Genomic DNA, 24,974 nt, shown 5'->3' on the forward strand with positions numbered 1-24,974 from the left:
CGCTTTATGGAAGCAAAGCCTGCAATGCTATGAGCGTTTAGACGGGAGTTAAGTCCCAGGACTTATTAATAAACAAGCATACAATCACGTTTATGGGTAAGGTTTATGAGTTAACTCGAAATGGGGAGACTAGCGAGCCCCCCATCCGGTGCTTCGCCCACTTATGCAACATCACTCTTACTTGCACTGACTTATTTACCCTCCCTATTCTATTCTATTCTATTCTTCTCTCGACAGCTGACAGGAGTGGGGAAGCTGTAAAAGGACGCCTAGTGTTGCAGGAAAGAACCCAATAATCTCCCAATAGCTCTTTCCCTTTCAGCTCGGTGTGGAACACCAACTCCATCGAGCTTCGTCGCGACTGCGCATGCGCGCCGGCCAACCTGACCCGCTTATCCTCTTTTCTTCCCATGACTCAGCCGAGCCGAAAGCCCTCCCCCCGCCACTGACCTAGATTTTTGCATCCCTTTCCACCTATCCCTGAGCGACAAGGGCGTCACGTGCCTTCTCGGTCACGTGGTGCCAGCTTCCATTTTGTGGCGCAGTCAGCGACCGAACTACCCAGTCGGGAGTTAGACGCCGTTGGAGAAGGTTCGAGGTAGTTGATCGTCGAGTGTCGATTGGCATCTGTGCTACTTCGATCAAGAACGACCGATCAGAAAAATACAGGTTCGTGCAGGTTTTGCAGCTGTTTGGAGACTGCGAGGGGGCGGGCTGAGGAAGGGATGAAGCGGCGTGAGAAAGGAAATCGGTTAGAGGGTCAACGGGGAGGGTCGTTTTTTTGACCTCTTGCAGGTGTCGGAAGAAGGAAATGGGGGCTTGCGTTTGAACGGTGGCTGGGCGCGGCCATCTTTATTTAGGCCGCGGAGAGCGCAGGCGGTGCTGCTGCTGAAAAGTCGAAGCGGGTGCGGCGGGATTCCGCCGCCATTTTGTGGAAGAAATGGCGTCTGGCGAAAAGCTCGGGCCTGCGGTAGAGCGCATGCGCGGGTCGGTCGCTCCGAAGCCTCGCGGGGCTGTTAGTCGGCGCTATGTCATAAAAGGCGAAACGGATGCGTCGTTCTCTGATTGGCTTTGGGGAAAGGCGGTGCTTGGACGCGAATTCCGACTGGAGCAGCAGGCGTGGAGGCGGGGCTTGTTTGGCGCTCTGCCTGCCTTGATGTCAGATTGCGGCAGCGAAAGGCGGAGCCGGTACTGCGGCACAGTCCAAAGGGGAGGGCGATGCCAGCAGCTGCTGACCTATTTTTGTGGCAGCCATCTTGCTTCGGCATCTCTGTTCGTGGTTTCCTGCTTAACGGATTGTTTTTTTCTCTACAGCTGATTCATCTTTAGATACACCATGAGTGGTTGTCGTGTATTCATCGGACGGCTCAATCCAGCCGCCAGAGAGAAGGATGTTGAAAGATTTTTCAAGGGATATGGACGCATCAGAGACATCGACTTGAAAAGAGGCTTTGGATTTGTCGTAAGTGGAAATAAGCTGTTCATGTACAACTAGGATTTCAGTGGATAAATGGCTCTCCCTTTTTTTGGGGGGGGATCTGCCAGTGGTAAAATACTGCATCCAATTGTATTTTTAAAGAAATAGAAGCAATGTTTTCTAAATAAAAATAATTTGGTTTAATGTAAAGGTCAAATGTGACTTAAGGATTTGGGGGGAAATGTAAAAAAAACTATGTTACTGGTGTTTAAAATGTCATTCTGGTTTGTTAAATGAATTGACTACAAAGCCAGAACTCAGCAGATCCTATTTTTAACAGGAGTTTGAAGATCCAAGAGATGCTGATGATGCAGTCTATGAATTGGATGGAAAAGAGCTCTGCAGTGAAAGGTAGATCATTAGTATCTTAACATGTCTTCCCCAGGTACTGTAGTTTGCTGAAATGAGTGATTATGAATGCCTGAGCAATGAAATAAATTGGTTTGGTCTGTCTTTCTAGGGTTACAATTGAACATGCAAGGGCCCGTTCTAGAGGTGGAAGAGGCAGAGGTCGATACTCTGACCGTTTTAGTAGCCGCCGTCCACGAAATGATAGAAGGTATCATGTACACATACATAGCTAGAGCTAAATGTGGTCTAGAGGACCTGACAGATACTTAATTCATTTTTTATTAGATGTTGCTACTGAACTAAACATTTTGTTCCAGAAATGCTCCACCTGTAAGGACAGAGAATCGTCTCATTGTAGAAAACTTGTCATCCAGAGTCAGCTGGCAGGTTTGTTGAAACATGATTATCTCTTAGACATCAATTAATGGGTATGTAATATGTAATATGTAAATTGTTTTTTATTAGAACTAATTTTTATCTTAATTTTAAAACATTATCAAAATTATTAATATTTAATGCTTAAATACATTTTCAAAAGTAGATTAATGGTAGAGTTTTTAATGTAATTTTACCTTGTTTTCAAAATCCATTTTAACCACTTTAAAAATCCATTTTATTTGCCAGCCTATCTGTGTCGTTGGCCTTATGACGAGGAGTGCCTGTGGGTTATCCTAATCGTTCTGTCTTGGTCACTCTTGGTTGGGCCTGGTTGACTTATCCAGTCAGCTCCTCCAGTGTATCAGTTGGCCACCTCTAGATCTGTGTTTGCTGGTCTAGACGTAATCGATGCACTTCCTTAAAGTGCCGGGTTGCAGCGATCCCCGAAAGTTAAAGAGCTCTGAGTCCTAAGTTGAGAACTGTACCTCCTGTAACGCTTCGAAAATAAGATGATGATGATCCGAGAGAGTTGAAAAGAGATACGCATTAGGTGGTCGTTGGAATCCTGATCGCAGTAAAGTGGTCCTTGGTGTAACTTCACAAGATTAGAGAATGTCTGGATCCGCCAGTAGTCTGCTAATAGGGAGGGCTGTGCGATTAAAGGCTTCCTTCGACTGGGTAGTGTTCTTCACATGGTTGGCGAAGAGCCAGTCGGGCATATATCATGACGGTATCTTCGATCGCTTAATGCAGTTTGCTGCTTGGCTAGCCTAGGGAAATTTTAATGAAGGTAAAGTAAACTATATTTTTAATGACATATGGGGCACAAAATAACTGGTGTTTTTGTAAATGTACTGTTTAATCATAAAACATTTCAGAATGCTTTTCTGCAAATAAACTGTTACGCATTCTGTTTAGTAAACTGTATAGACAAGTAACTTAAATGTTAAAAGTTGTTGAGCATTTTGCTTAAAGCAATTTGCTGTTTTCATTTATTTCGTGCCCTGATGTATTCTATCAAATGTAGTATTATCTACAATTGTGGCATCTGCCACATTGTAATTCTTAACACCTTTTCTTACAGTAGTATTTTTTAAAATATTATTCATGAGTAGTGTTTACTGCTTTGTCTTAACGTGTTTGATCTTGTGTTAGGATCTCAAAGACTTCATGAGACAAGCTGGGGAAGTAACCTTTGCAGATGCACATAGGCCCAAGTTAAATGAAGGGTAAGTATCGTGCAGTAATAGTGATTGAGGTATGGAGTAATTATACTTATACTGTAATAATGTATACTGTCCTTCCCTGCCTGGTGTCCTCTAGAGGTTGTAGTCACAAAACATTTGGAGAACACCAGGTTGGCAAAGGTTGATGTATAGTGTTGGAGAAAGGTCTCTATTAGAAGAAATAGTAAAAAGACTATAGTAAAATGTGCTTTTTTTCTTAAGCTTATTTTATTCACTAATTCGTATGTTCTGTTTTATACTACTAGGGTGGTTGAATTTGCCTCTTACAGTGATTTAAAGAATGCTATTGAAAAGCTTTCTGGCAAAGAAATAAATGGAAGGAAAATAAAACTAATTGAAGGCAGCAAAAGGCACAGGTAAGAATTTTAATTTATAAATTTTTGCATATTGTCATGTTTGAGATCTCTGCACAGAGAAGAACCTAAAATGAATATTTTATTCCATTACAGTAGGTCCAGAAGCAGGTCCAGGTCTCGTAGTAGGAGTTCCTCAAGGTCTCGTAGCCGTTCTCGCTCCAGGAGCCGCAAGTCTTACACCAGATCTAGGAGCAGGAGCCGTAGCAAGTCACGCTCAGTTAGTAGGTCTCCTGCCCCTGAAAAGAGCCAAAAACGTGCTTCCTCAAGTAGATCAAAGTCTCCAGCTTCTGTGGATCGCCAGAGATCACGCTCAAGGTCAAGATCTGTTGACAGTGGCAACTGAACAAATAGTTTGCCCTGGGGACTTTTAAATCATACTTGCTATTAGTTGTGGTAAGTATGTGACTCCTGGGAAAGAGGAACTGAACGGGGGTGGGGTGGGGGTTAACAGCTTTGTATATGTGGACCACACAAGTTACTGAATTAATTGTATTGTCTTTTTGATAATCCTTTTCCTGCTCACTTCATTAAGTCAGAAGTGCATAGCTTTATGTATATTGCTAGAGCTCTTTGAAGAAAACTTTTTTTGTATTTAAAGAGAACCCTACTTTTGAACATTTTTAGTTATCGGTGTACTCCAGTATATGACACTTCAAGTGTTGAAAACGTTTTATTGGCAGTAGAGCTCTACACCAGCTGTAAATAAAGCTTTATTTCAGATTTTCCATGCTTCCTTAGTGTTCCTGCATTGGCTTGGTCTCCATTCTTAATTAAATAAAATGCTACTAAAGTTGTGTGTGTTCTTTGAAAAAAGTAGTTAGCATAAGGTTGGTTTATATATACACAATACTTTACAACTACTGAGCAGGGAATGTAAGGGCAAGCTTTTCAGAAGAACAAATCATAATCTCTGCATGACTAGGCACTCCATTTGAGGGGGGTTTTGAGTACAAGGGGAGCTGGAACTAGGTGGTAAATCCCTACATTGCAGAAAAACTGCAGGACTGAAGGCTTGCTTAATGGAATTAGTATGCTTTTTCATTTGTCTTTCTTGCCTGACTTTAAAGTCCAGTTTTACATTGCCAAAGGCAACCCCTTCCCAATTTATTTATTTGCTGCAGCATCTGCCTTTCCAAAGTAGACATTAGTTTTCACTCACTACATTCGACCCATTTTAGTTAATCTTCAAGCCTCTGCTATGGCAAAAAAGCCAATAGCAGAGATAACACTGGCTCTTGATGCATCCCTGTAGGAGCAGCAGCAGTGGCCTGATTTATTTTGGAACTTGACCAGGTTTTTTAAAAAAAAATCCTGTCTGCAGCATTTAAACGATTTTGAGCTCCTTAACAGTCCAGGAGGGTTAGAGGAAAATACTGCATTTTCATGGAATTGTTTCTTCAAAAGTACTAGACCAGATTTTAATCACTACACAAAACATGGTGAAATCTAGACAAAAAACATTTTAATCACTGTGTGCCTAATGACCCTTTGAACAGCTTTTTGTGTCCAGCTATTAGGCCCCTTTACCTAATGGGTCTAGCATCTGGAAATGCACCAGTAGCTTAACATACTTGAGCAGTTGGGGAGGATTCACATCCATGAGAATAAATTAGCCCTTCCAGTTGTGCAGAACAATTGCTCTTCGGACTATCAAGGCAGTTCACGAGAAAAGTACACAAGATAAAGTTGTTTAAATGTAAATTAGAAGATTATAAATTATATATTAAAAATAGAATTTGAGGCATTTTGAGACTGCAAATTCAGAAGCTGGGCTATGCAAACTACATAGGCCTGGATTAGATGGTAGGCCCCATTTCAAGAACCTTTACCAAAGGGTTTCTCTTTTCCTATAATGGGGTGGGGGGCGTAGTAGGCCATCTCAAAATCAGGCTGAAGCTAATGGCCCCTGCACACTGCCATTCAGAGAGAAGCTAGGAGGATGTGTTTCCTGCTGCCGTCTACCAGGCCCACGAGGCTGGTTCAATGCATGCTTTCCAATTGACCTAGTGCGTGGCCAGCATGACAAACATGCCCAACTGAGTGCTGGGTGAGCTGATTATGGGAGGCCAATTCAAGTCCGGTATAGATTTCTTGCAGTCTTGTAAGATTTTTAGCTGTAGATGCAGAACAATTTTCGCTAGAAACGGATGAGAGGTACATAGTCGAAGCGGCAGTATTTTAAAGCGCTAGTTAATCCTTGCGCGGAAGAGAGTCCGTTGCTGGCCTCTCCAGCAGCACCTTACGCGCTGCCGCATTATCGCCGAGACGCAGGCGGTGCTCGTACTGGGCGAGGCGGCAGCTTGCGAGCCCGAAATCGGGAGCCGGACTTGCCATTGTGTCAACTGCGTTTCCAGACTGTTAAGCCCCCCGCCGACGATCCCATGTGCTATCCGTATACTGCGCGAGTCACTCCGTGCCGCCTCTTAAGCCGCATAAGGAACTGGGGACCGTCACATTTGTGGAGCCGCTGCTTCTACGTCCCCACTCCTGCAATGCAGGGATAAAGACGCAGCCCGAGCAGTTCTCGGTGACTCCCCTCTTCCCTCCCCGTCTGCAATGCGGAAGCTAATAGGCATTTGCTGCATATATGTTTCTCGAATGCCGACAAGCTAACGCGAAATATTCGCAGCTTAGGTCTTTTTTTTGGGGGGGGGGGGAGCTGCGTTTATACCAAAGCGCCGCGTTTCTCCATAGGCAGCTTCCCCCTTTACTCGGCTAGCGCGGGTGGGGAGCAAAACAAAATGGCGTCAAAACTGCCTGGTTTTGTGGGTCTCGCGAATTATGCAACCATATCTCTCCCTCACGGTGTCCGTGTTTCTGTCGCTCTGCCCGCTGCCGTGGCTGCTCAGTTTCCCAGGGAAGCCAGCCGCCATTTTGTCGCGCAGAGGGTAACGGGGTGGGGCTGCTGTATGGTTCCCATCCCACCGCGAAACCTATTTGTTCTGTTAAGCGAGCCTTGTTTGCGCTGCGTGTGACAGTGAACTTGTAGGCACGTGTTGAGTACATATAAATTCATAGCGAAGGGGTCCTATATTGATGAGGATCCCGCACGGAAGGCAGGGCGCCTGTCTAGTACAATAAGGATGAAGGGTGGTTGCTGATTTATTGCGTTTATATCCTGCCCTCTCCAGTTAAAAAAACCAAAAACCCTCAAGGCAGCGTTCCTCATTCTCCCCTGGTTTTCAACCCCATAAGAGTGGCTGGCGATCAGCCCAAGGCCAGTGTTCCTTCTCTCAGCAGGGAGCGTCTTCCACTCAAAAAAGTTGAGCAACTCAGATCATGTTGCAAGAAAATATCTCCCTCCATGGGAAAAGTTTGGCTCCCAAACAAGGATTATTTTGAGTCACAGGGCAGGGTTTTTGTACCTGTAACAGAGACATGACAGGCAGACATTCAACAGGTGTGCAGAGGTTGGTTGGTGTGGAAATGTTGAATTTCTGCCTGGCAAGCTTTAGCTCAAGACACAAGAATGCGGCTTAGTCATGGGGAAGGCCAATCCAGTCCCCTGAATCATGCAAATGGTATTAACTTTAAGTCGTAAATAACCAAGCCCTATGCAGAGTAGACCCATTGAAATTAATGGACCTGTTTGTCATGGCCATTAATTTCGAAGGGAGGTATTCAGCATAGTGCTATGGCAATCGTTCCATTGGTGCAAACAATTCAGCTGGTTGGACAAAAAAACCACTCCCCCCCCCCCACATCCTCTGCACACTGTTCAGTGGGTTGTCTCTGCCCTTGCTTAGTCAATTGGGGGAGGGGTATGGGAGGAGAGGACACGGTTGGTGCTGTGGGTTAAACCACAGAGCCTAGGACTTGCCGATCAGAAGGTCAGTGGTTCGAATCCCCGTGACGGGGTGAGCTCCCGTTGCTTGGTCCCTGCTCCTGCCAACCTAGCAGTTCGAAAGCACGTCAAAGTGCAAATAGATAAATAGGTACCGCTCCGGCGGGAAGGTAAACGGCATTTCCGTGCGCTGCTCTGGTTCACCAGAAGCGGCTTAGTCATGCTGGCCACATGACCCGGAAGTTGTACGCCAGCTCCCTCGGCCAATAAAGCGAGATGAGCGCTACAACCCCAGAGTCGGCCATGACTGGACCTAATGGTCAGGGGTCCCTTTACCTTTACCTTATGGGAGGAGAAGAAGGGGGAAAGCCCTGTTGCGCTAGTGGAGGTCCTTGCTTGGCTGGACCTTGCTGTTAGCTGAATCCAGCCCAATGTGCCTACTCTGAGTAGGACTAACACTGGATACAACCCTATACAGTGGTACCTCGGGTTAAGAACTTAATTCGTTCTGAAGGTCCGTTCTTAACCTGAAACTGTTCTTAACCTGAGGTACCACTTTAGCTAATGGGGCCTCCCACTGCCGCCGCGCCACCGCTGCACAATTTCTTTTCTCATCCTGAAGCAAAGTTCTTAACCTGAGGTTAGCAGAGTCTGTAACCTGAAGTGTCTAACCTGAAGTGTCTGTAACCTGAGGTACCACTGTATCTATAACATGAACCCACAAACTAGAACCCGTCATTTATGGAATTTCACCAAGTGGCATAGGCAGATAGTTTAGGACCATAAATGTGGTGTGCTTTATTACAAGGTAGTAGAAGTATTGAAAAATCATTTTTTTTAAACTTCCCAATAATTAGCCATTTGTTAGTAAAATTAAGAACATTTCAACAGGTAAATTACAGCTGTTTGGTAATCTTGTGAAACTGTGAGATATATTGGAAAATAGGTGTGTGATAAAGAAAGAATGACTGGATGTGAGTTCGACAATTAGCCCTGGATCATGGTGATCATATGTGTTGATCTTAATGGGACCAACTCTTATTTGAATCAGGAATGAAGGTAACGTAATTAGTGCTGAATCGCTTCAGGATTTGTCTCAGAAAACTGTAAATATTGAATAACGTTCCTCACTCTTCACAGTCATAGAACTCAGCTACACAGCTGCAAATAAAATGTTTTAAGTATGTTGTAAGGTGCAATATACAAATGTCACACTAGATGGTGACAGTGAAGTATGGCAAATTCAATATATGTTTCAAAACATTTTTAAAAAAAGCATTTTCACAGCATTTTTTAATATGTGTGTAGATTCCACCATAATGTTTTGTGCAGGACTGTCGCCAGAGTTCAGTAGACCTCAGCCATAGGAGTAACCTGGAGTTCTGATGGTATAGTTGCCCTTTTTGTGTGTGTCAGCCTTCCATTGGATTATTGATTCTACTTAGGGGCTCTAGTGATTGGTTGGTTTCCACTTCACTGTTGTCCACATTTCTGTAGATCATTTTTGCTGAATCTAAAATGAAAGGCGAAGAAAGAGGGAAGATGCTCTTTTACCTATATCAATGGGGGGAGCTTTAGGAAACAACCACTCCTATTAAACCTGTAAATATATTACTTTTGTCTATCTCTGAGGCAAACACAGTTAAGTCGGCCCCATGAAATCCAGATTAGGTTTATTATTATTAATTTTAAGTATTTATAGTCTCCCTTCAAATAAACGTTTTCCCAATAAAACAGATTAAAATGCAATAATACAATCAAACCAATAAAATCTAAAAGCCACAGATAGAATGAATAACCTGGGATACAATTTCACATATAAAAGGCCTTTGAAAATAAAAGGGTCTTTGTCTGTTGCCAGAATTTATAATCAATTTGCCATTTTGTTCCACATTTGCTGGTTAATCTAGAGCCAGATTAACAATGTGGAAAAGTGCAACTGGTGCTTAACTATATCTACATGCCTATGCATGTAGTCATAACTGAAGTTTACACAAGTTGAGTCTCAAAAACCAAACAGCTCTCAGTTTTACAAAGTTCCATGCCATTGGAAACTGAATGTATGGTCTATTGCTGTATCATAAAAATTAACAAGGAGATTACATGCATTGAATAATCCAAATGATGTAGATGATTTTATTGAAAAAGGCATCCTTTAATAAAATACTTCACTGATAACTAGGGCTGCCATACATCCAGGATTTCCCAGAAATTACTGGGATTTCAAAGGCGGAAGTGACGCCCAGGGAGAATTTCGGGAAGGCAGCTGTTTGTCCTGGATCTTTGGCAACTTTCGGGGTGCCTTGGTTTTTACTTTTGGAAATATGGCAACCCTACTGATAACCCTGAAGAATGGCAACTACTGAAATCACAGATTGGACTCTGGCAAACTTAACTAAATTGGTCTGTCCTGGCAATCTATAGAATAAATGCTGATCTTTAAAGGAAGGAACAGGTGCCCCCCACCAAAAGATTGTACTTGCCATTTGTTTCTTTTATCTTTTCATAACTCCTGAAGATCACAACCAGGAGAACGCCCTCTCCCAACTGGAAAATCAGGTACAGAGAAGGGAAGATGAAGAGTGGCCCAATGACTTCAGATGCAAAGGCCATCTTGAGGATGGTTGAACAGAGCTGTACATTCTGGCAACCGGTCTCCAGGCAGACTGTCCGCCTGCACCTGTGCAGGAAACACAGAGCGGTATGAGACTGTTACATGGGACTATAGTTCTGTACATACCACTCCCAACACATGATCATTAGTTTTCAGAGTTGCTTGCACAGTTTCCCCATATCACCAACTTTATCCCACCTACTTTAGCACTATGGATAAGTACCCCAGACCTTGAACTCGCCAGCCAGCAGTAGAAGGGTAGAAAGGAAAGGGTCAATAAAAGAATAGCAATGCTGCTTTAAAGTTGGTGAAAACAGCCCCTGGATATAATTCCCTGTATACTGAAGTTGTTAATGTTTGACATTTTATTATGCTTTTATATTTGTTGGAAGCTGCTCAACTGGGGCAACCCAGTCAAACAAATACAAATAATAAAATTACTACTACTACTATTATTAATCAGCTCTGTATGTGTGTGTGACACACAATACATAATTTGTCATCTGCTGTAGAGTTTGGTTGATACAAGAAGTAAGGCATTCATTTAATAGTGGAAGCAAGATGCCTGTCCTCATGTTCTGAAGGAAACCTCGGAGAAGGTTAGCTGGTGAACATCAGATTCAGCCACAAGATGCTAGATCTGGACACCTCCTGAGAAGGTTGATTTGTTTACACAGTTCTTAGAACGGGGCCTTCTCTGAGGATCTTCATGTGCCGGGAGTTAATTCAGAGGAAAGCAATTTATAAGGTAAATCCTGTTCCAAACAAAGATTGACTCCACTGAATTGTGGAGCTGATGTGCTTCATTTTGAACTAAACAGAGTTTCTAAGGAGTTTGCAAAGGCCTCCCCAATATGGTAGCCAAGCCTGGAGATTGCCAAGGTATGTTTGGTGGTGGTGAGGTCTCCCACGTTATAGAAGTGTCCACATTTGGCACACCAGTCTAGGTTGGCAAAAAGCACTTGTCCACAGCTGTCTCCAGGAATTCCAGAAGCATCCCCAAATTGAGCACCTGCTCATTTAGATGAATGTAACCTCATCCAGCACAGGCCCTGTATTGGACTGTGAGGCCATTTCCCCCAAGCCACATGCACCTGTCAATCAGTTGATGTCACTGGGTGACATCAGCTAATGGGTGAGGTTTGATCCTGCTGGGTGCTGCTTCACCAGCACATTTCCTGTGGGGTACGTTCTGGCAAAGAAGACCCCAGCAGCCATCAGGATTGAATCCTCTGCTCATCAGCAAACAGATCCCTATCCCCATCCCACAGGTCACCTTGGACAGGTGGGTGTGACCTATCATGACATCAGATGATTGACAGGCAGGCAGTCTCACAAACATGTCTAAGTGGACCTGCAGTGGTAAAGCGTGATAAAGGGCCAAAAATGTTCACCAGTTCTGGTGCAGTTATTAAAAGGCACAGGGAACAAGACACAACTCTGTGGTATTTCAATCAATCAGGCTTCCAATCAAGCAGGGAATTCTACTGACACAAGGTGGAGTGACTTTCACTGATCCCCAGTTCAGTACCTGTCTTTAGGCAAAAGGAATTGGGTTTAGTTAAGAGGACATACTGATCACTGAAGCTGAAGAATGCAGACAGGATATAGCTCAAGGAGAAGCCAATAACAGGCATCAAAGCTGATGTTCCCAGCAAGTGTGGAGAGAAGATGATCAAGATACTGCTTCCGAAACTGACCACACTCAGAACAATTATTGTGATAGATAGCACAGGCAGAACAATCATACCTGCCTGAAAAAGGAAGAGAGGTTAAAACAAAACACCACTGCATTTAATCCAAAACTGGGCATCATCTGTTACATTAATACCGATCTATGTATTGCAGTTCCCTTGTGCCACCTACCTCATAGACTATGGGAGGAAGCTGCTTCACTCCTTCAGTCTTGCACAGTGATGAGGCAATTCCCCCATTCCTCTCTTTGACTAATTGACTTTGGCCACTGGTTCATTCCACTCTCCCAGAGTTGCAGAACAGCTACCCCAGCCATTGGCAGCTACAGGGTTGGACATTTGAGTTAGGAAAAAAATGTGCATATTGGGTGGGTGGGAATGGAACACACAAATAGGGTTTCCTCCTCCACCTCCACTGATTTTTTGCTGCAACAAAAGTAATAGTAAAATGCACTAGAAGGTGTGGGACATCTATTGTTTGACATTGTTCAACCCTCTTGCAAATAAATTTACTGAGTGTTAATGCTCAGTAAATAGTAAAAAAGTGACCTGCATTTCAAAGCAGGATAATACATCTCATTTTGATACATGCATTATTTGGACATTTTGTCCCTGGCAACAGAGACTTCAAACACAAAAAAACATTTCAACAGCAGAAAAAAATGAATAAGCTCAATGCATGAGGATAGGGCAAGTTAAATAAAGCAAGGGAATTCAAAATCAAGCACTGCTTACCTTTCACATCTAGTACTGTGGGCTGAACTTTGCACTGAGGCAGCAGGTAATACAAAGAAAAAAAGAATTGCAGTGCACAATTTCTTATTTGGTATTTTAAAAAAAACCCTTTCCATGTGCAGGGCAGAAGAAATAATGAAAGATAAAGGACTTCCCCTGCAGCATTTACATAGATATGCAAAGTGAGATCCAAATAGTACTGCAATCCCCACTTACTTTAACAAAGCGGCGAGCACACTGAGGCTTTTTTTCATTCAAGAAGATCCCAATGGCACAGGGGATAAGTGTCATGACCAGGGCGACAGCAATTCCTTTGTAAGGCACTTTGTCCTGTAGAGCACCCTGGTACAATCCCTTAGTGTAGAGATACAGCAGAAGAGGCATCAGACCAAGTGCCAAGAGTGTTGAGCAGGTTGTCATCACAATGCTGAGGCAAAAGAAGAGCAACCTATGTGAAGGAGGTAGTCTGAATTTGGAGACATATTTCCTTTTCTGAATGTCTCACATGACCCTTTTTTGACCCTTTAACGTATAGAATCTGCTCTCTTGCCCATGCACCCCACACATCCTGAATCCAGACCTGTCCGGACATGAGGTATTTAGCATACAATCCCATGAGGTATGCAGCAATGATGATAAAGACACAAGCTCTCAAAGTTCACATATAAATTAGGAATTACCGTATTTTTCGCCCTATAGGACGCACTTTTTCCCCTCCAAAAATGAAGGGGAAATGTGTGTGCGTCCTATGGGGCGAATGCAGGCTTTCGCTGAAGCCTGGAGAGCGAGAGGGGTCGGTGCGCACCGACGCCTCTCGCTCTCCAGGCTTCAGGAAGACATCTGCAAGCCTCGCATGCCCGGCGGGAGGTCCCACCAGGCGCGGGAGGCTTGGGGCGGCAGCCTGCAGCCCGAAGCAGGGGGTGAGCTGCGGAGCCCGCCCCCTGCTTCAGGCAGATGTCCTTAAGCCTCGCACGCCCGGCGGTGCATCCCGCCAGGCGCACAAGGCTTGGGGCGGCAGCCTGCAGCCTGAAGCAGGTGGTGAGCTGCGGAGCCCGCCCCCTGCTTCAGGCAGATGTCCTTAAGCCTCGCACGCCCGGCGGTGCATCCCGCCAGGCGCGCAAGGCTTGGGGCAGCAGCCTGCAGCCTGAAGCAGGGGGTGAGCTGCGGAGCCCGCCCCCTGCTTCAGGCAGATGTCCGCAAGCCTCCCGCGCCCGGCAGAAGGTCCCGCCAGGCGCGAGAGGCTTGGGGCGGCAGCCTGCACCGTGAAGCAGGGGGTGAGCTGCGGAGCCCGCCCCCTGCTTCAGGCAGATGTCCTTAAGCCTCGCAGGCCCGGCGGTGCATCCCGCCAGGCGCGCAAGGCTTGGGGCAGCAGCCTGCAGCCTGAAGCAGGGGGTGAGCTGCGGAGCCCGCCCCCTGCTTCAGGCAGATGTCCTTAAGCCTCGCACGCCCGGCAGAAGGTCCCGCCAGGCGCGCAAGGCTTGGGGCAGCAGCCTGCAGCCTGAAGCAGGGGGTGAGCTGCGGAGCCCGCCCCCTGCTTCAGGCAGATGTCCGCAAGCCTCCCGCGCCCGGCATTAGGTCCCGCCAGGCGCGAGAGGCTTGGGGCGGCAGCCTGCACCGTGAAGCAGGGGGTGAGCTGCGGAGCCCGCCCCCTGCTTCAGGCAGATGTCCTTAAGCCTCGCGCGCCCGGCAGAAGGTCCCGCCAGGCGCGCGAGGCTTGGGGCGGCAGCCTGCAGCCTGAAGCAGGGGGTGAGCTGCGGAGCCCGCCCCCTGCTTCAGGCAGATGTCCTTAAGCCTCGTACGCCCGGCGGTGCATCCCGCCAGGCGCGCAAGGCTTGGGGCGGCAGCCTGCTACCTGAAGCAGGGGGTGAGCTGCGGAGCCCGCCCCCTGCTTCAGGCAGATGTCCTTAAGCCTCGCACGCCCGGCGGTGCATCCCGCCAGGCGCGCAAGGCTTGGGGCAGCAGCCTGCAGCGTGAAGCAGGGGGTGAGCTGCGGAGCCTGCCCCCTGCTTCAGGCAGATGTCCTTAAGCCTCGCACGCCCTGCAGGAGGTCCCGCCGGGCCGCAAGACTTGGGGCGGCAGCCTGTTCTGGGGGCTGGGGTCGTGGGAAGCTCAGGCTTCCCCCGAGCCAGCCCCCGCGCCTGGGGGGGAAATAAAATTTTTTTCCTTTATTTCCCCCCCAAAAAACTAGGTGCGTCCTATGGGGCGGTGCGTCCTATGGGGCGAAAAATACGGTACATTTTCCTGCTTTGTAAAGCTTTTGGAAGGAGGGACAAGATAAGGGAATGTTGTTATTCACACGAAGCCTTAGAGAAAGGCACCATTTTAACTGCAAAATTAATGACATTAGGATCTGAAGCCTGTCTGAACAACTTGAGGTTTAATCCAGACAAGAGAGAGGCACTCCTGGTCAGTTGGAAGGCAGATCAGGGAACAGGGCTTCAACCTGTGTTTGGTTTACAGTCCCCTTGAAGATTTGGGCTCGCAGTTTGAATGTACTCCTGGATTCTGCCCTGACTTTGGATGCCCAGGTTTTGTTGGTTGCCAGGAATGCGTTTGTATAGTTACGATTCATGCACCAACTATGCCTGTTCTGTGAGATGTCAGATCTCGCCACACAGTGATGCATGCTTTAGTTACATCCCAGTTGGGCTACTGTAATGCACCCCAGATGGAGCTGCCTTTGAAAAAATGTTTGGAAGCTTCAGTTGTCCGGACTGCTATGGCCAGACTGAAGGCAGGCTGGTTACAGAGAACATGCCACTCCCCTGTTGAAACAACTTTACTGGCTACTGGTCTGTTTCTAGACACAATTCAAAGCTCTATATGGCTTGGGCCCAGGTTATCTGAAAGACCCTATCTCCCTTTACACACCTGCCTGGGTGATAAGGTCCTTGGCTGAGCACCTTCTCTGGGTCCCATCAGCGTCAGAGGCATGGTTGGTAGAAACACGAGAGAGAGCTTTTTCTATAGCTGTTCTCATTTTGTTGAATTTCCTCTCAAGAGAGGTTAGACTGGATCCCTCCTTGTTATCTTTCCTTTTAGCTGGAAATGCTAGGGATTGGATCCAGGACATTATATGAGGCATGTGCTCTATGCCTGCGTTTTGTCCTCTCACTGTTCCATAATAGTGATGAATGTGGCTATGTATTTATTGGACTAATGGGGAAATCCCAGCCTTGTATTCAACCCAGTAACTATCTCCCTGTCAAGGCGGCTTTGCCATTAACTGTCTAGTTCTGCCTTCATAAGCACTAGCACACATCCTGCTTACCTGAGGTTCATGTCTCCTTTTGATGCCAGACTGAGGATGTTGGAAAGATTTCCACCGGGGCAACAGCCACAGATGAGTACAGCCAGTGCCTCAGTGGGTTCCAGTTGGAAGAGTTTGCCCAGCGCAAATGCTGTCAGAGGCATGATTCCATACTGAGCCACCACAGCAACAGCTACTTCCTTGGGTTTCCGGAGATAACCCATGATCTTGGAGATCTCCATTGTGCAACCCAGAGATACCATAACGATGAAGATGACAACAATAATGACGCCATTCAGGGCATAGTCAGCCCTTTGACCAAACCCAAATGGAAAAGTGAAATTAGCCAAAGAGGCGTTGGCTAGCTGCCTTGGCCTCCAGTGTTCCAGGTTTTCATAGGTGTTCCTAGTGTCAGCTGGTGGAATCTTAGTCATCGCTCTCCCTATGGGGATTGACAAAGGTGTTGAAGAAGGTGATGTTAAAACATTGAAGCCATAATCCTCATTGAGCCTACTGATCACTCAAGACCACTCTTGTCATTTGTTGAGGATGTAGAACACTCTACACATGCACTACAAATACTTGAGCATTACCTGTTCATTTGTCTTGTTTTACGCTGGTTTTGAACGCAGGTTATACGGTTCAGTCTGGCTCCACCATTGTTCCCCCCTCCCTCTAATGTTCCTATTTTGAATCATAGGAATGGATAAGGATTTCAGTGATACTGGCATAGTTGAAGTTTGTTTTGCACCCACTATCTTCTGTTGAACCAATGCCTGCCCTATGTCAACTGATCTTGGTCCATTTACATTCCTTCTTATTGAACATTTCTGTAGTGAAGCTATTTACTGACACATTCCCAACAGAATAATAGACATTATGGGAATGCACACACAAAACACACACCACAATAAATTAATTTACTAATGATTCCATACACCACTTTGCAGGGCAGTTGCATTTTGCTCCAAGTTCTACTATGAGGTGAAGCTTAAAAGCACCATTCAGTCGGGGAGAATCCTTCTTCTGTCTAATACTATTTTTGTTTGTTTGTTTTGCTATCTTACCATAGAAAAGAGAGGAAGGTCAATGATTCACCATGGAGATATGATCCAATCCCAATTGATTCCTTTGGAGATTAGATATCTGATGCTTCCTCCCCTTGATCCATTCTGGATGTGGGAGAAAATAAAGATTTTCACTTCACTGCTTTCTTCCTCTGTTCTGGAACTTCTGTGCCTTTCTTATTAGGAAGTTACCCAGCTCCTGTCTTTAAGCACACGGGTAAATTATTAATTCTTTCTGTTAGAATTGAATCACTCCAGCAAGCCAATTTTCCAGCCAAAATGCTCTGGGGACTCTGCTGGCAAGAGGAAGGAATGTGGTAAGCTTTTCTCTCTTCCTGGCTTGCCCTGTTCCCGCTGGTTTCAAACAATTCTGAATCCACAGAGGGTCAGAAGAAGTTTGGAGGATGGACAACTCTTGCTCAAATTAGGGGCAAGACCAAGACAGCTGACGCAAGTAGTGTGAACTAATGCCTGGAATGCACTAGTGCATTTTCTTCCCAGACTTTGAGGTCTGTCAGTAGACCACAAGGTTATCTATTCAGTTATTAGGTCAATTGCTGACTAACGGCTCCATCACTCTAAACCAGAGCTAATTCAAAGTCATCTGACAATGGGTACAATGTTTTTTAGGGTTTTAACAGTTCAATAATGCATGTTTTCTCAGAAGCGAGTTCCACCGGGTTTAATGGGAATTACTACAAGGGCTGGACCTTTAAATACCTAGTTATGAACATGGGTGTTGAGCCTGGGAGAGTTAATTTGAGTGCACAGATTTTAATAGGCTCAGGGCTTGTCCATACCATGCTTGAGTGTGGTTTAGAATTGGTTCCCATTAATATACAGTGGTACCTCGGGTTAAAGACGCTTCAGGTTACAGACTCCGCTAACCCAGAAATAGGACCTCGGGTTAAGAACTTTGCTTCAGGATGAGAACAGAAATTCTGCAGCGGCGGCACGGCGGCAGCGGGAGGCCCCATTACCTAAAGTGGTACCTCAGGTTAAGAACAGTTTCAGGTTAAGGACGGACCTCCAGAACGAATTAAGATCTTAACCTGAGGTACCACTGTAGTCTGCTCTCAACTTGCCGAGTGGGCAACTTGCTCACTTGGAGCTATCCGTGGTTCTGAAACTTCTGACCTGTCTTGCCCCATGGATTCTGATGTGTGGCCTGAACATGACTCTTCCTGTTCTGCTGCCACACCATCTCTCTCTCTCTCTCTCTCCCCCCCCCCTCTCTCTCTCCCCCCCCCCCCCGGCCAGGTTCTATTAAAAGCAACAGGACATTTCTATGAGCAATTTGTTCCTTTGGTTTCAATGGCACTTAGCAATCATGACCCACTTTATCCAGAGTAGAACAAAAACCACCTTCTTGTACTCCTCTCAAGCTGGTGTTTGCTTTCCACTACTCAAAATGCCCTTGTGCTTCTATGCCTTTAGCATTTATTGCCTTTTGGATGCAGTTCTGTAATTCCATACAGAGCCTGTGGGATGATGTCATGGTTGGGCTACTGGATCAGGATGCAGGAGACCAGGATTGAAATCTACATTCAGCTAAGAAGCTAGTCAAGTCTGTTAGCCTAAGCTTCCCCACAGGGTTGTTGTGAGGATGAAAAGGGGAAGAATCAGCTCCTCCAGCTCCTTAATATTATTATTACTATTAAATGGCCTTTGCCAACTAACAAAGGCTTTGGTGGCCAAAAGGTCTTGGGCATATTGCAAAAACAAAGAGCCGTGTATATCTTGCGATATGTGAGATGTATTTCTCTTTTTTGTAGCTACCTAGCCAGGAAGAGTATTTTCCCATATTGCTGGCAGTTTGACTGAGTCAATGCAATGATGGGCTGGATGACATAAAATGAAATCATTGGCTGGGAATGTGGTGACGCCTCCCCCTCCATCCCACAGCCCCGATCTGGTTCTGCAACACACATACCCCGGCTTTGTTATTTTAATCAGACACACAAGGCCAATCCATGTGAATAACATCTCATGTAATTTGGTCCTGAAATTCTCCATTTGTGATAATCAGCTTGGATGGCTTCTGAATATTGTGAAAGAAAGGGGGATTTCTCTTACCGGGGGAACTGACAGATTTTGTAGTAATACCAAACTCTACAAAGTGTGAAACCCTTTCTGAAAGTTGTATGGGTTTAAAATTAACATCATGAGTTCAGAGGCCGTTTTTGCTTTATCAGATTCAATTCAGCTGTGACAATAGCTCAAATTCCAATTGAGTGGCATGTAAGGACCACCAGATGGCAGTGTGGGACTTCTTTTTCCATATTATTTTATCTCCAGTTCAGGCAAAGTACCAGCCTTTTCATTTGTGCATACGTAACTTATATGCAGAATTCATCATGCGAAAGGCTGGGCTGGATGAATCCCTAGCCAGAATTAAGATTGCTGGAAGAAATATCAACAACCTCAGATATGCAGATGACACAAACTTGATGACAGAAAGTGAGGAGGAATTAAAGAACCTTTTATTGAGGGTGAAAGAGGAGAGCGCAAAATATGGTCTGAAGCTCAACATCAAAAAAATGAAGATCATGGCCACTGGTCCCATCACCTCCTGGCAAATAGAAGGGGAAGAAATAGAGGCAGTGAGAGATTTTACTTTCTTGGGCTCCATGATCACTGCAGATGGTGACAGCAGCCACGAAATTAAGAGACGACTGCTTCTTGGGAGGAAAGCAATGACAAACCTAGACAGCATTTTAAAAAGTAGAGACATCACCTTGCCAACAAAGGTCCGTATAGTAAAAGCTATGGTTTTCCCAGTAGTGATGTATGGAAGTGAGAGCTGGACCATAAAGAAGGTCTGATCGCCGAAGAATTGATGCTTTTGAATTATGGTGCTGCAGGAGACTCTTGAGAGTCCCATGGACTGCAAGAAGATCAAACGCATCCATTCTTAAGGAAATCAGCCCTGAGTGCTCATTGGAAGGACAGATCGTGAAGCTGAGGCTCCAATACTTTGGCCACCTCATGAGAAGAGAAGACTCCCTGGAAAAGACCCTGATGCTGGGAAAGATGGAGGGCACAAGGAGAAGGGGACGACAGAGGACGAGATGGTTAGACAGTGTTCTCGAAGTTACAAACATGAATCTGACCAAACTGCGGGTGGCAGTGGAAGACAGGAGTGCCTGGCGTGCTCTGGTCCATGGGGTCACGAAGAGTCGGACATGACTGAACGACTAAACAACAACAATCTTTAAATAAATTCTTGCTTTGTAGCAAGGAGCATAGAAGTGATCTTTACCATCTAAAACCAGTTTCAATGTTGGGAAACTGAGGCATGAAGAACAACAGCAGCGCTTTACAGGGAAAACGCAGTTTGAATGTTCAAAGCACGCAGGCATCACATTGAGCCTTACAATGACCCCCTGAAAGAGGCTAGTATTAGCTCTGTACATCTGTTCCTCGTACAGGGGGAGTTTGGCTCCACTGGTGCTTCCATGCAACCCCAACATCGCTGCTGTCCTGCCCTACCTCAAGTTAGGCTCTCTTTGCATTCAATGACAGGCAAGTCCAGTTCTGACAGAGGACGTCAAAACGGAAAAGAGAGCTCAAGTCTTACCTTTCGATTGTGCTTCTTGACAGTTGGCATCTGACCAGATAGGCAGCCCAGAGCTATGAAGGAGAGGGAGAAAGAAGAAGAAGAGTTTGGATTTGATATCCTGCTTTATCACTCCCCTTAAGGAGTCTCAAAGCGGCTAACAATCTCCTTTCCCTTCCTCCCCCACAACAAACACTCTGTGAGGTGAGTGGGGCTGAGAGACTTCAGAGAAGTGTGATTGGCCCAAGGTCACCCAGCAGCTGCATGTGGAGGAGCGGAGACGCGAACCCTGTTCACCAGATTAGGAGTCTACCGCTCTTAACCACTACACCACACTGACTCCCAAAAGGTAAACACCACCTGAAAGCAACCAAATGCTCATCAAAATGGGGAGCATTTGAGAGGTATGCATTGAACTAGGAACTAGACAGGGACAAGGAACTAGACAGGAACTAGGAACTAGACAGGGACAAAAGGCACATATTTGCGTAAAAGTTGCATATGTTTAATGTATAGATATCCAAGCAAATTAAGGAATAATCAAGTAATTTAGGTGGGCATATGATACAGCTCATCATAGTCAGGAAGGCTGGGACCAGGTGACCTGTGTGGCAGCTTGGTATACTGCCCAGGCGTTAACTGTTGATGGGCAACTGCAAGGCCTGCCCCCCGGCTCTCCTTTCTTATGGTTAAGAGATGAAGCTGCCTTATACCAAGTCAGGCCATTGGTCCATCTAGCTCAGTGTTGTCATCACTGATTTGCAACAGCTCTCCACTGTTTTAGGGAAAGAGCCTGGAGATGCCGGAAATTGAACTTGGGACCTTTTGCATGCAGTCTTTAAAGTGGACTTGGATCAGACAGCCTTTCAAACAGAAGGCAGTCATCTGCAAAGCGGGACACACCATCAACCTAGCAGGAATTGTTGGAAGCATTCTGGAAAATCCAGCCTGTGCCTTCCCACCCCCCACTTTCTCTGCTCCCTTAAAATAAGAGGTTGTGGGGATTTGTGTGTGGTGGTTGTGCATGTGTGTGTTGAAGTTGTCTTGTTTTAATTACACTTAGAAGGCTGCCATGGTTAGAAATATGCTTTAATTCCCATCTGCTTGTTCTGATGGCAAACAAGGGGCAGCCTAGAACAAAGGAAGCCATTATCTGCCCAAGGGGGCGCTCCAGGAAGTTTCACTGTAAACAGAACTAACAAGATTAGTGTAAATGGGGGACAGGGTGGTGGTGGCACATTCCATCAGCTGCAGTGATCAATAAGAAGTCTAGACCAATTAGGACCTTCGGAGTGAAATTATAGCAAGATCACACTTGTAAAGGGCTTTTATCTTTATGCTAATTGGAAAAATGCTTACAAGCAGATTTACAAACTGTACAGTCTCCAGAAATATATCGGCTTCTTGTAGGAGACAAATGTCTCCACATAATCTGAGGTATGGGTCAGAAAAAGTTAAAATTCATTGAAAATAGTTTCTTATCAACTCCTCAGCCTGCAAGGTGGGAGAGAAATACCCCTCAGAGTCTCATGACTATTGATGAAATTATAGTAGGTTTCAGAAAGACAGAGACTGCACATGCAGCGATGGGATTTTTCAGAACCAGAAAAGGAATGGAGGAAATAAGATGTAGCTGCACCTGCATGATTAATATTTGCAGGCAGTGTTTGACGTTTCCATTTGGAGGGCACAAATTGAGAGCCCTCTTAGCTCCCTCCTGAAGCTGGCTGTCAGTTTTGCACAGGCACTCGGGAGATATGGCCAGCAATTTCCTGTCCAGATTCTAACACCCTGTGGATTGAGTTTCTCTGCACCTGACTGAGGACCTTTCTGCACCTTACATGATTTAGATGTGGGTAGTGGGGCAAGGCAACGTTTCCTGTTATTTCCCTGTCTTTGAACCTTGCACACTTTTTCTCACAGAAGAGTCATTTTAAGATGTTGGAAATAATTACGTAAGTAACACCGGCTAGCCAATTAGTCCAGCAATTATCCATTTGCTACCATTAGTAAGAGAATTTTTTGCTTCATATCACACTATACATTAATAGAGTTTCTTCTTCCCTGCTGTCGCTAACAGAGATTCTTTTAGTTTTCCAACCACCGCCTCCCCCACCCCCACCCCGTGTCCTTGCCTGAGTTCAGGGAGGTTGGTTTGTTCTTGATGCTGAGGACACTCACTATGATTGCTTTACAAGATCAACCTTAATATCAAGGCTGCCTTGTTTGATGCAGGTCAGCATCACAATCATGAATCTGTTTCCACACAGCCTGAATAGCACAATGAGGGACAGGTGTCAAATCATTGCAACATTCCTCTTTCTTTGGTTTCTTGCGCTCAGCAGCAATGTGGCTCAGTGTTGCTGCCATGAACACAAGTGACTACAAGCATTTGGTGTTTGCCATTAAACCCAGCCCAGGGGGAAAGGCACACACAGAGATATTGGAATGGCTGAGGTGCATGTCCTGCACACTTCCATCTTGAAGCGTGCAGGATCCGTTCGTGACTTCCCCTGTTTTCCATGGCAACTGGGTTTCCAAGGCTGGCAAAGATCTTCAAAACCATACTGAAAACTCCTACCCGAGTCTAGCACTGGAACATTCCCAACATTTTTTAGTGCAGTCAAAACAAACTGAAAGTCCACCACAACACTACGGCATGCTTTGCATAAGCAGCAGTAATTTGCTTCATTCCATCTAGGACTAAAAACATATAATTCCCCCAATTGCTATTTTGAGAAGGGTGGACAGCAAGCTTTATCCATTATCCTCCCAGGATAATTGCTCTCAAACCCTAATGCCGTTCTGTTTCTGCAAGAAACACAAGCTTGTCTGCATCTCGTTCCCCCCTCCTCCTGTTCTCACTTTCTGATGGCCTCCTGCCCTTTCCTGCCTCCTCCTGCTTCTCTTCCTCCCCATTCAGCTCCCTCAGCTTTCCCTGACCAGCACAAGATGTCAGGCTCTACGGCAAGAGCTTCTCTTGAGGAGGCCTTATATCCATAATGTTCTAGGAAGGATAGCTTTTTGTACTTTACTCTGACCTTACTCTCACTCATTTTTTAAAAAACCCTACCCTGTCAGCAGTGGCATAGCGTGGGGGGTGCAGGGGGGGCTGGCCGCACCGGGCGCAACATCTGGGGGGGGGGCACGCTCGCACTCGCAGCTCTCTGCCCCTACCTGGCTCACTCACTCTCACTGCAGTGCTGGCTGTGCGAATCCGATCCGAGCCGCCGGGTCGCCGCCCACTGTGGAAGGGAGGGTGCCAGGCGTGCGGTGCGGAGAGAGAGCGAGGGACTATCTGGGGGAGGGACAGTGCAGCGGGGGGGGGGGCGCAAATTACGTGCCTTGCCCCGGGTGCTGACAACCCACGCTACGCCACTGCCTGTCAGGGGAAACTTGCTCCTCTTCACCCACTCACAGTTGGAATTTCCAAGTTTACAACAATGCCCCGGGATATATGCAGATTTAGGGTTGTATCCAGCATGTTTGTCTCTTTAGTGCAAGGACTTTCCTCCTATGCAGTGGGACTTCCAGCCCCTCTTCATTCCACTTGCACCTTCCATCTGTTCTGGAGGGTTGGAGGGAAACCCAAAATAGATTTTGGGGAGGGGAGTCCTGTTACACTAATGTAACAGGTGCCCTTGTTGTATACAACCCATAGACATGAAGAGTGTTCTGTCAATAAATCACCATATATGTTTAAACTAGGGCTGATCACACACCATAGCTTTAAATCGCCTATCTACTACCACCCTGAAAGTATCCTGGAATCCACATGGAGCTGCAATTCTCAGCACCTTTAACAAACTACAGTTCTCAGGTTTCTTGGAGGTTAAAAATGTGCTTTAAACATAGAAGGGTACGCATTCTAGATCTGGTCTTCCTTGAGCATTTGTTCTCACTTATCTGTGGGGGCAGGATTAAGACAACAAGCAATCATCCTGATTTCCTTCCAAGGTTTTCTACGCCTCCGTTTTAATCATTCATTCACCCTACCCTTTTCAGTGCATTTCGCTGACCCTCTCTGAACTGCAAAAGTATGTTTGTTTTAAAGTGGACTTGTTGTGCTAGGGCGACAGAACACTGTAAATCTGAAATTCCAGCTTGAATTCCTCCTGCAAATCACACCAGTCTGGAGGCACCCAAAAGTGATCATGAATGAGAAATGAACAGGGGCTCAATAGTTGACGGACCCTGTATGACAGGCAGGGAAGAGAAGACCTCCTGAGGTGGGAGGATGGGAAAAGCAAGGGAAATTCCCAGGTGAGAGCTGGGAGGGTTCACCTTTGTGTGGGACAATGTAAGGTTTACCTGCAAAAGAGGACTTTGTATTCTTTTCTCTTGCTTTCTGAAGTTTTTGTTTAGATTAGTTGGTTTTTTATTGTAGCGTATTATGAAATGTATAAATAATAATACTTTAAATATATATATAAACAAACCAACAGAAGAGGGAATTGCAAGC

The 24,974-nt window shown here is 45.8% G+C and overlaps 2 protein-coding genes across 3 annotated transcripts; one reads left to right on the plus strand and one right to left on the minus strand.

Annotated features, from left to right (window-relative positions):
* The first annotated feature begins 452 nt into the window (after nucleotides 1–452).
* On the plus strand, nucleotides 453–4,532 carry SRSF5 (serine and arginine rich splicing factor 5). 2 transcript variants are annotated; one of them, XM_083445416.1, is made up of 8 exons: nucleotides 453–669; nucleotides 1,315–1,462; nucleotides 1,758–1,828; nucleotides 1,938–2,036; nucleotides 2,146–2,215; nucleotides 3,362–3,435; nucleotides 3,699–3,809; nucleotides 3,903–4,532. In XM_083445416.1, exons 2-8 carry the CDS (start codon nucleotides 1,337–1,339, stop codon nucleotides 4,150–4,152), a joined length of 801 nt encoding a protein of 266 aa, XP_083301542.1. In that variant the 5' UTR covers nucleotides 453–669; nucleotides 1,315–1,336; the 3' UTR covers nucleotides 4,153–4,532. The 2 variants fall into 2 exon arrangements, with proteins under 2 accessions (XP_083301542.1, XP_083301543.1); XM_083445417.1 differs by lacking the exons at nucleotides 3,699–3,809; nucleotides 3,903–4,532 and having other exon boundaries at nucleotides 2,453–3,366.
* Nucleotides 4,533–7,907: 3,375 nt separating this feature from the next.
* SLC10A1 (solute carrier family 10 member 1) lies at nucleotides 7,908–17,119 on the minus strand. Its single transcript, XM_083454502.1, has 6 exons — nucleotides 16,954–17,119; nucleotides 15,908–16,328; nucleotides 12,853–13,063; nucleotides 11,783–11,961; nucleotides 10,077–10,273; nucleotides 7,908–9,106 (listed from the first exon to the last, which is right to left on the minus strand). The coding sequence occupies exons 2-6, from the start codon at nucleotides 16,318–16,320 to the stop codon at nucleotides 9,006–9,008; spliced, it is 1,101 nt and encodes a 366-aa protein (XP_083310628.1). The 5' UTR covers nucleotides 16,321–16,328; nucleotides 16,954–17,119; the 3' UTR covers nucleotides 7,908–9,005.
* Nucleotides 17,120–24,974: the final 7,855 nt, after the last annotated feature.

The sequence above is a fragment of the Podarcis tiliguerta genome (assembly GCF_965153285.1).
Source record: "Podarcis tiliguerta genome assembly, chromosome: 1".
Taxonomy (NCBI): domain Eukaryota; kingdom Metazoa; phylum Chordata; class Lepidosauria; order Squamata; family Lacertidae; genus Podarcis; species Podarcis tiliguerta.

Coding starts and splice junctions, on each gene's coding strand:
- SRSF5 (XM_083445416.1), top strand. CDS start 1,337: ATGAGTGGTTGTCGTGTATTCATCGGACGGCTCAATCCAGCCGCCAGA. Junction 1,829..1,937: donor AAAGAGCTCTGCAGTGAAAG/GTAGATCATTAG, acceptor CTGTCTTTCTAG/GGTTACAATTGAACATGCAA. Junction 3,810..3,902: donor GAAGGCAGCAAAAGGCACAG/GTAAGAATTTTA, acceptor ATTCCATTACAG/TAGGTCCAGAAGCAGGTCCA.
- SLC10A1 (XM_083454502.1), bottom strand. CDS start 16,320: ATGACTAAGATTCCACCAGCTGACACTAGGAACACCTATGAAAACCTG. Junction 13,064..15,907: donor AAAGGAGACATGAACCTCAG/GTAAGCAGGATG, acceptor CTTTTGCCTCAG/CATTGTGATGACAACCTGCT. Junction 10,274..11,782: donor TTCTTCAGCTTCAGTGATCA/GTATGTCCTCTT, acceptor TTTCCTGCACAG/GTGCAGGCGGACAGTCTGCC.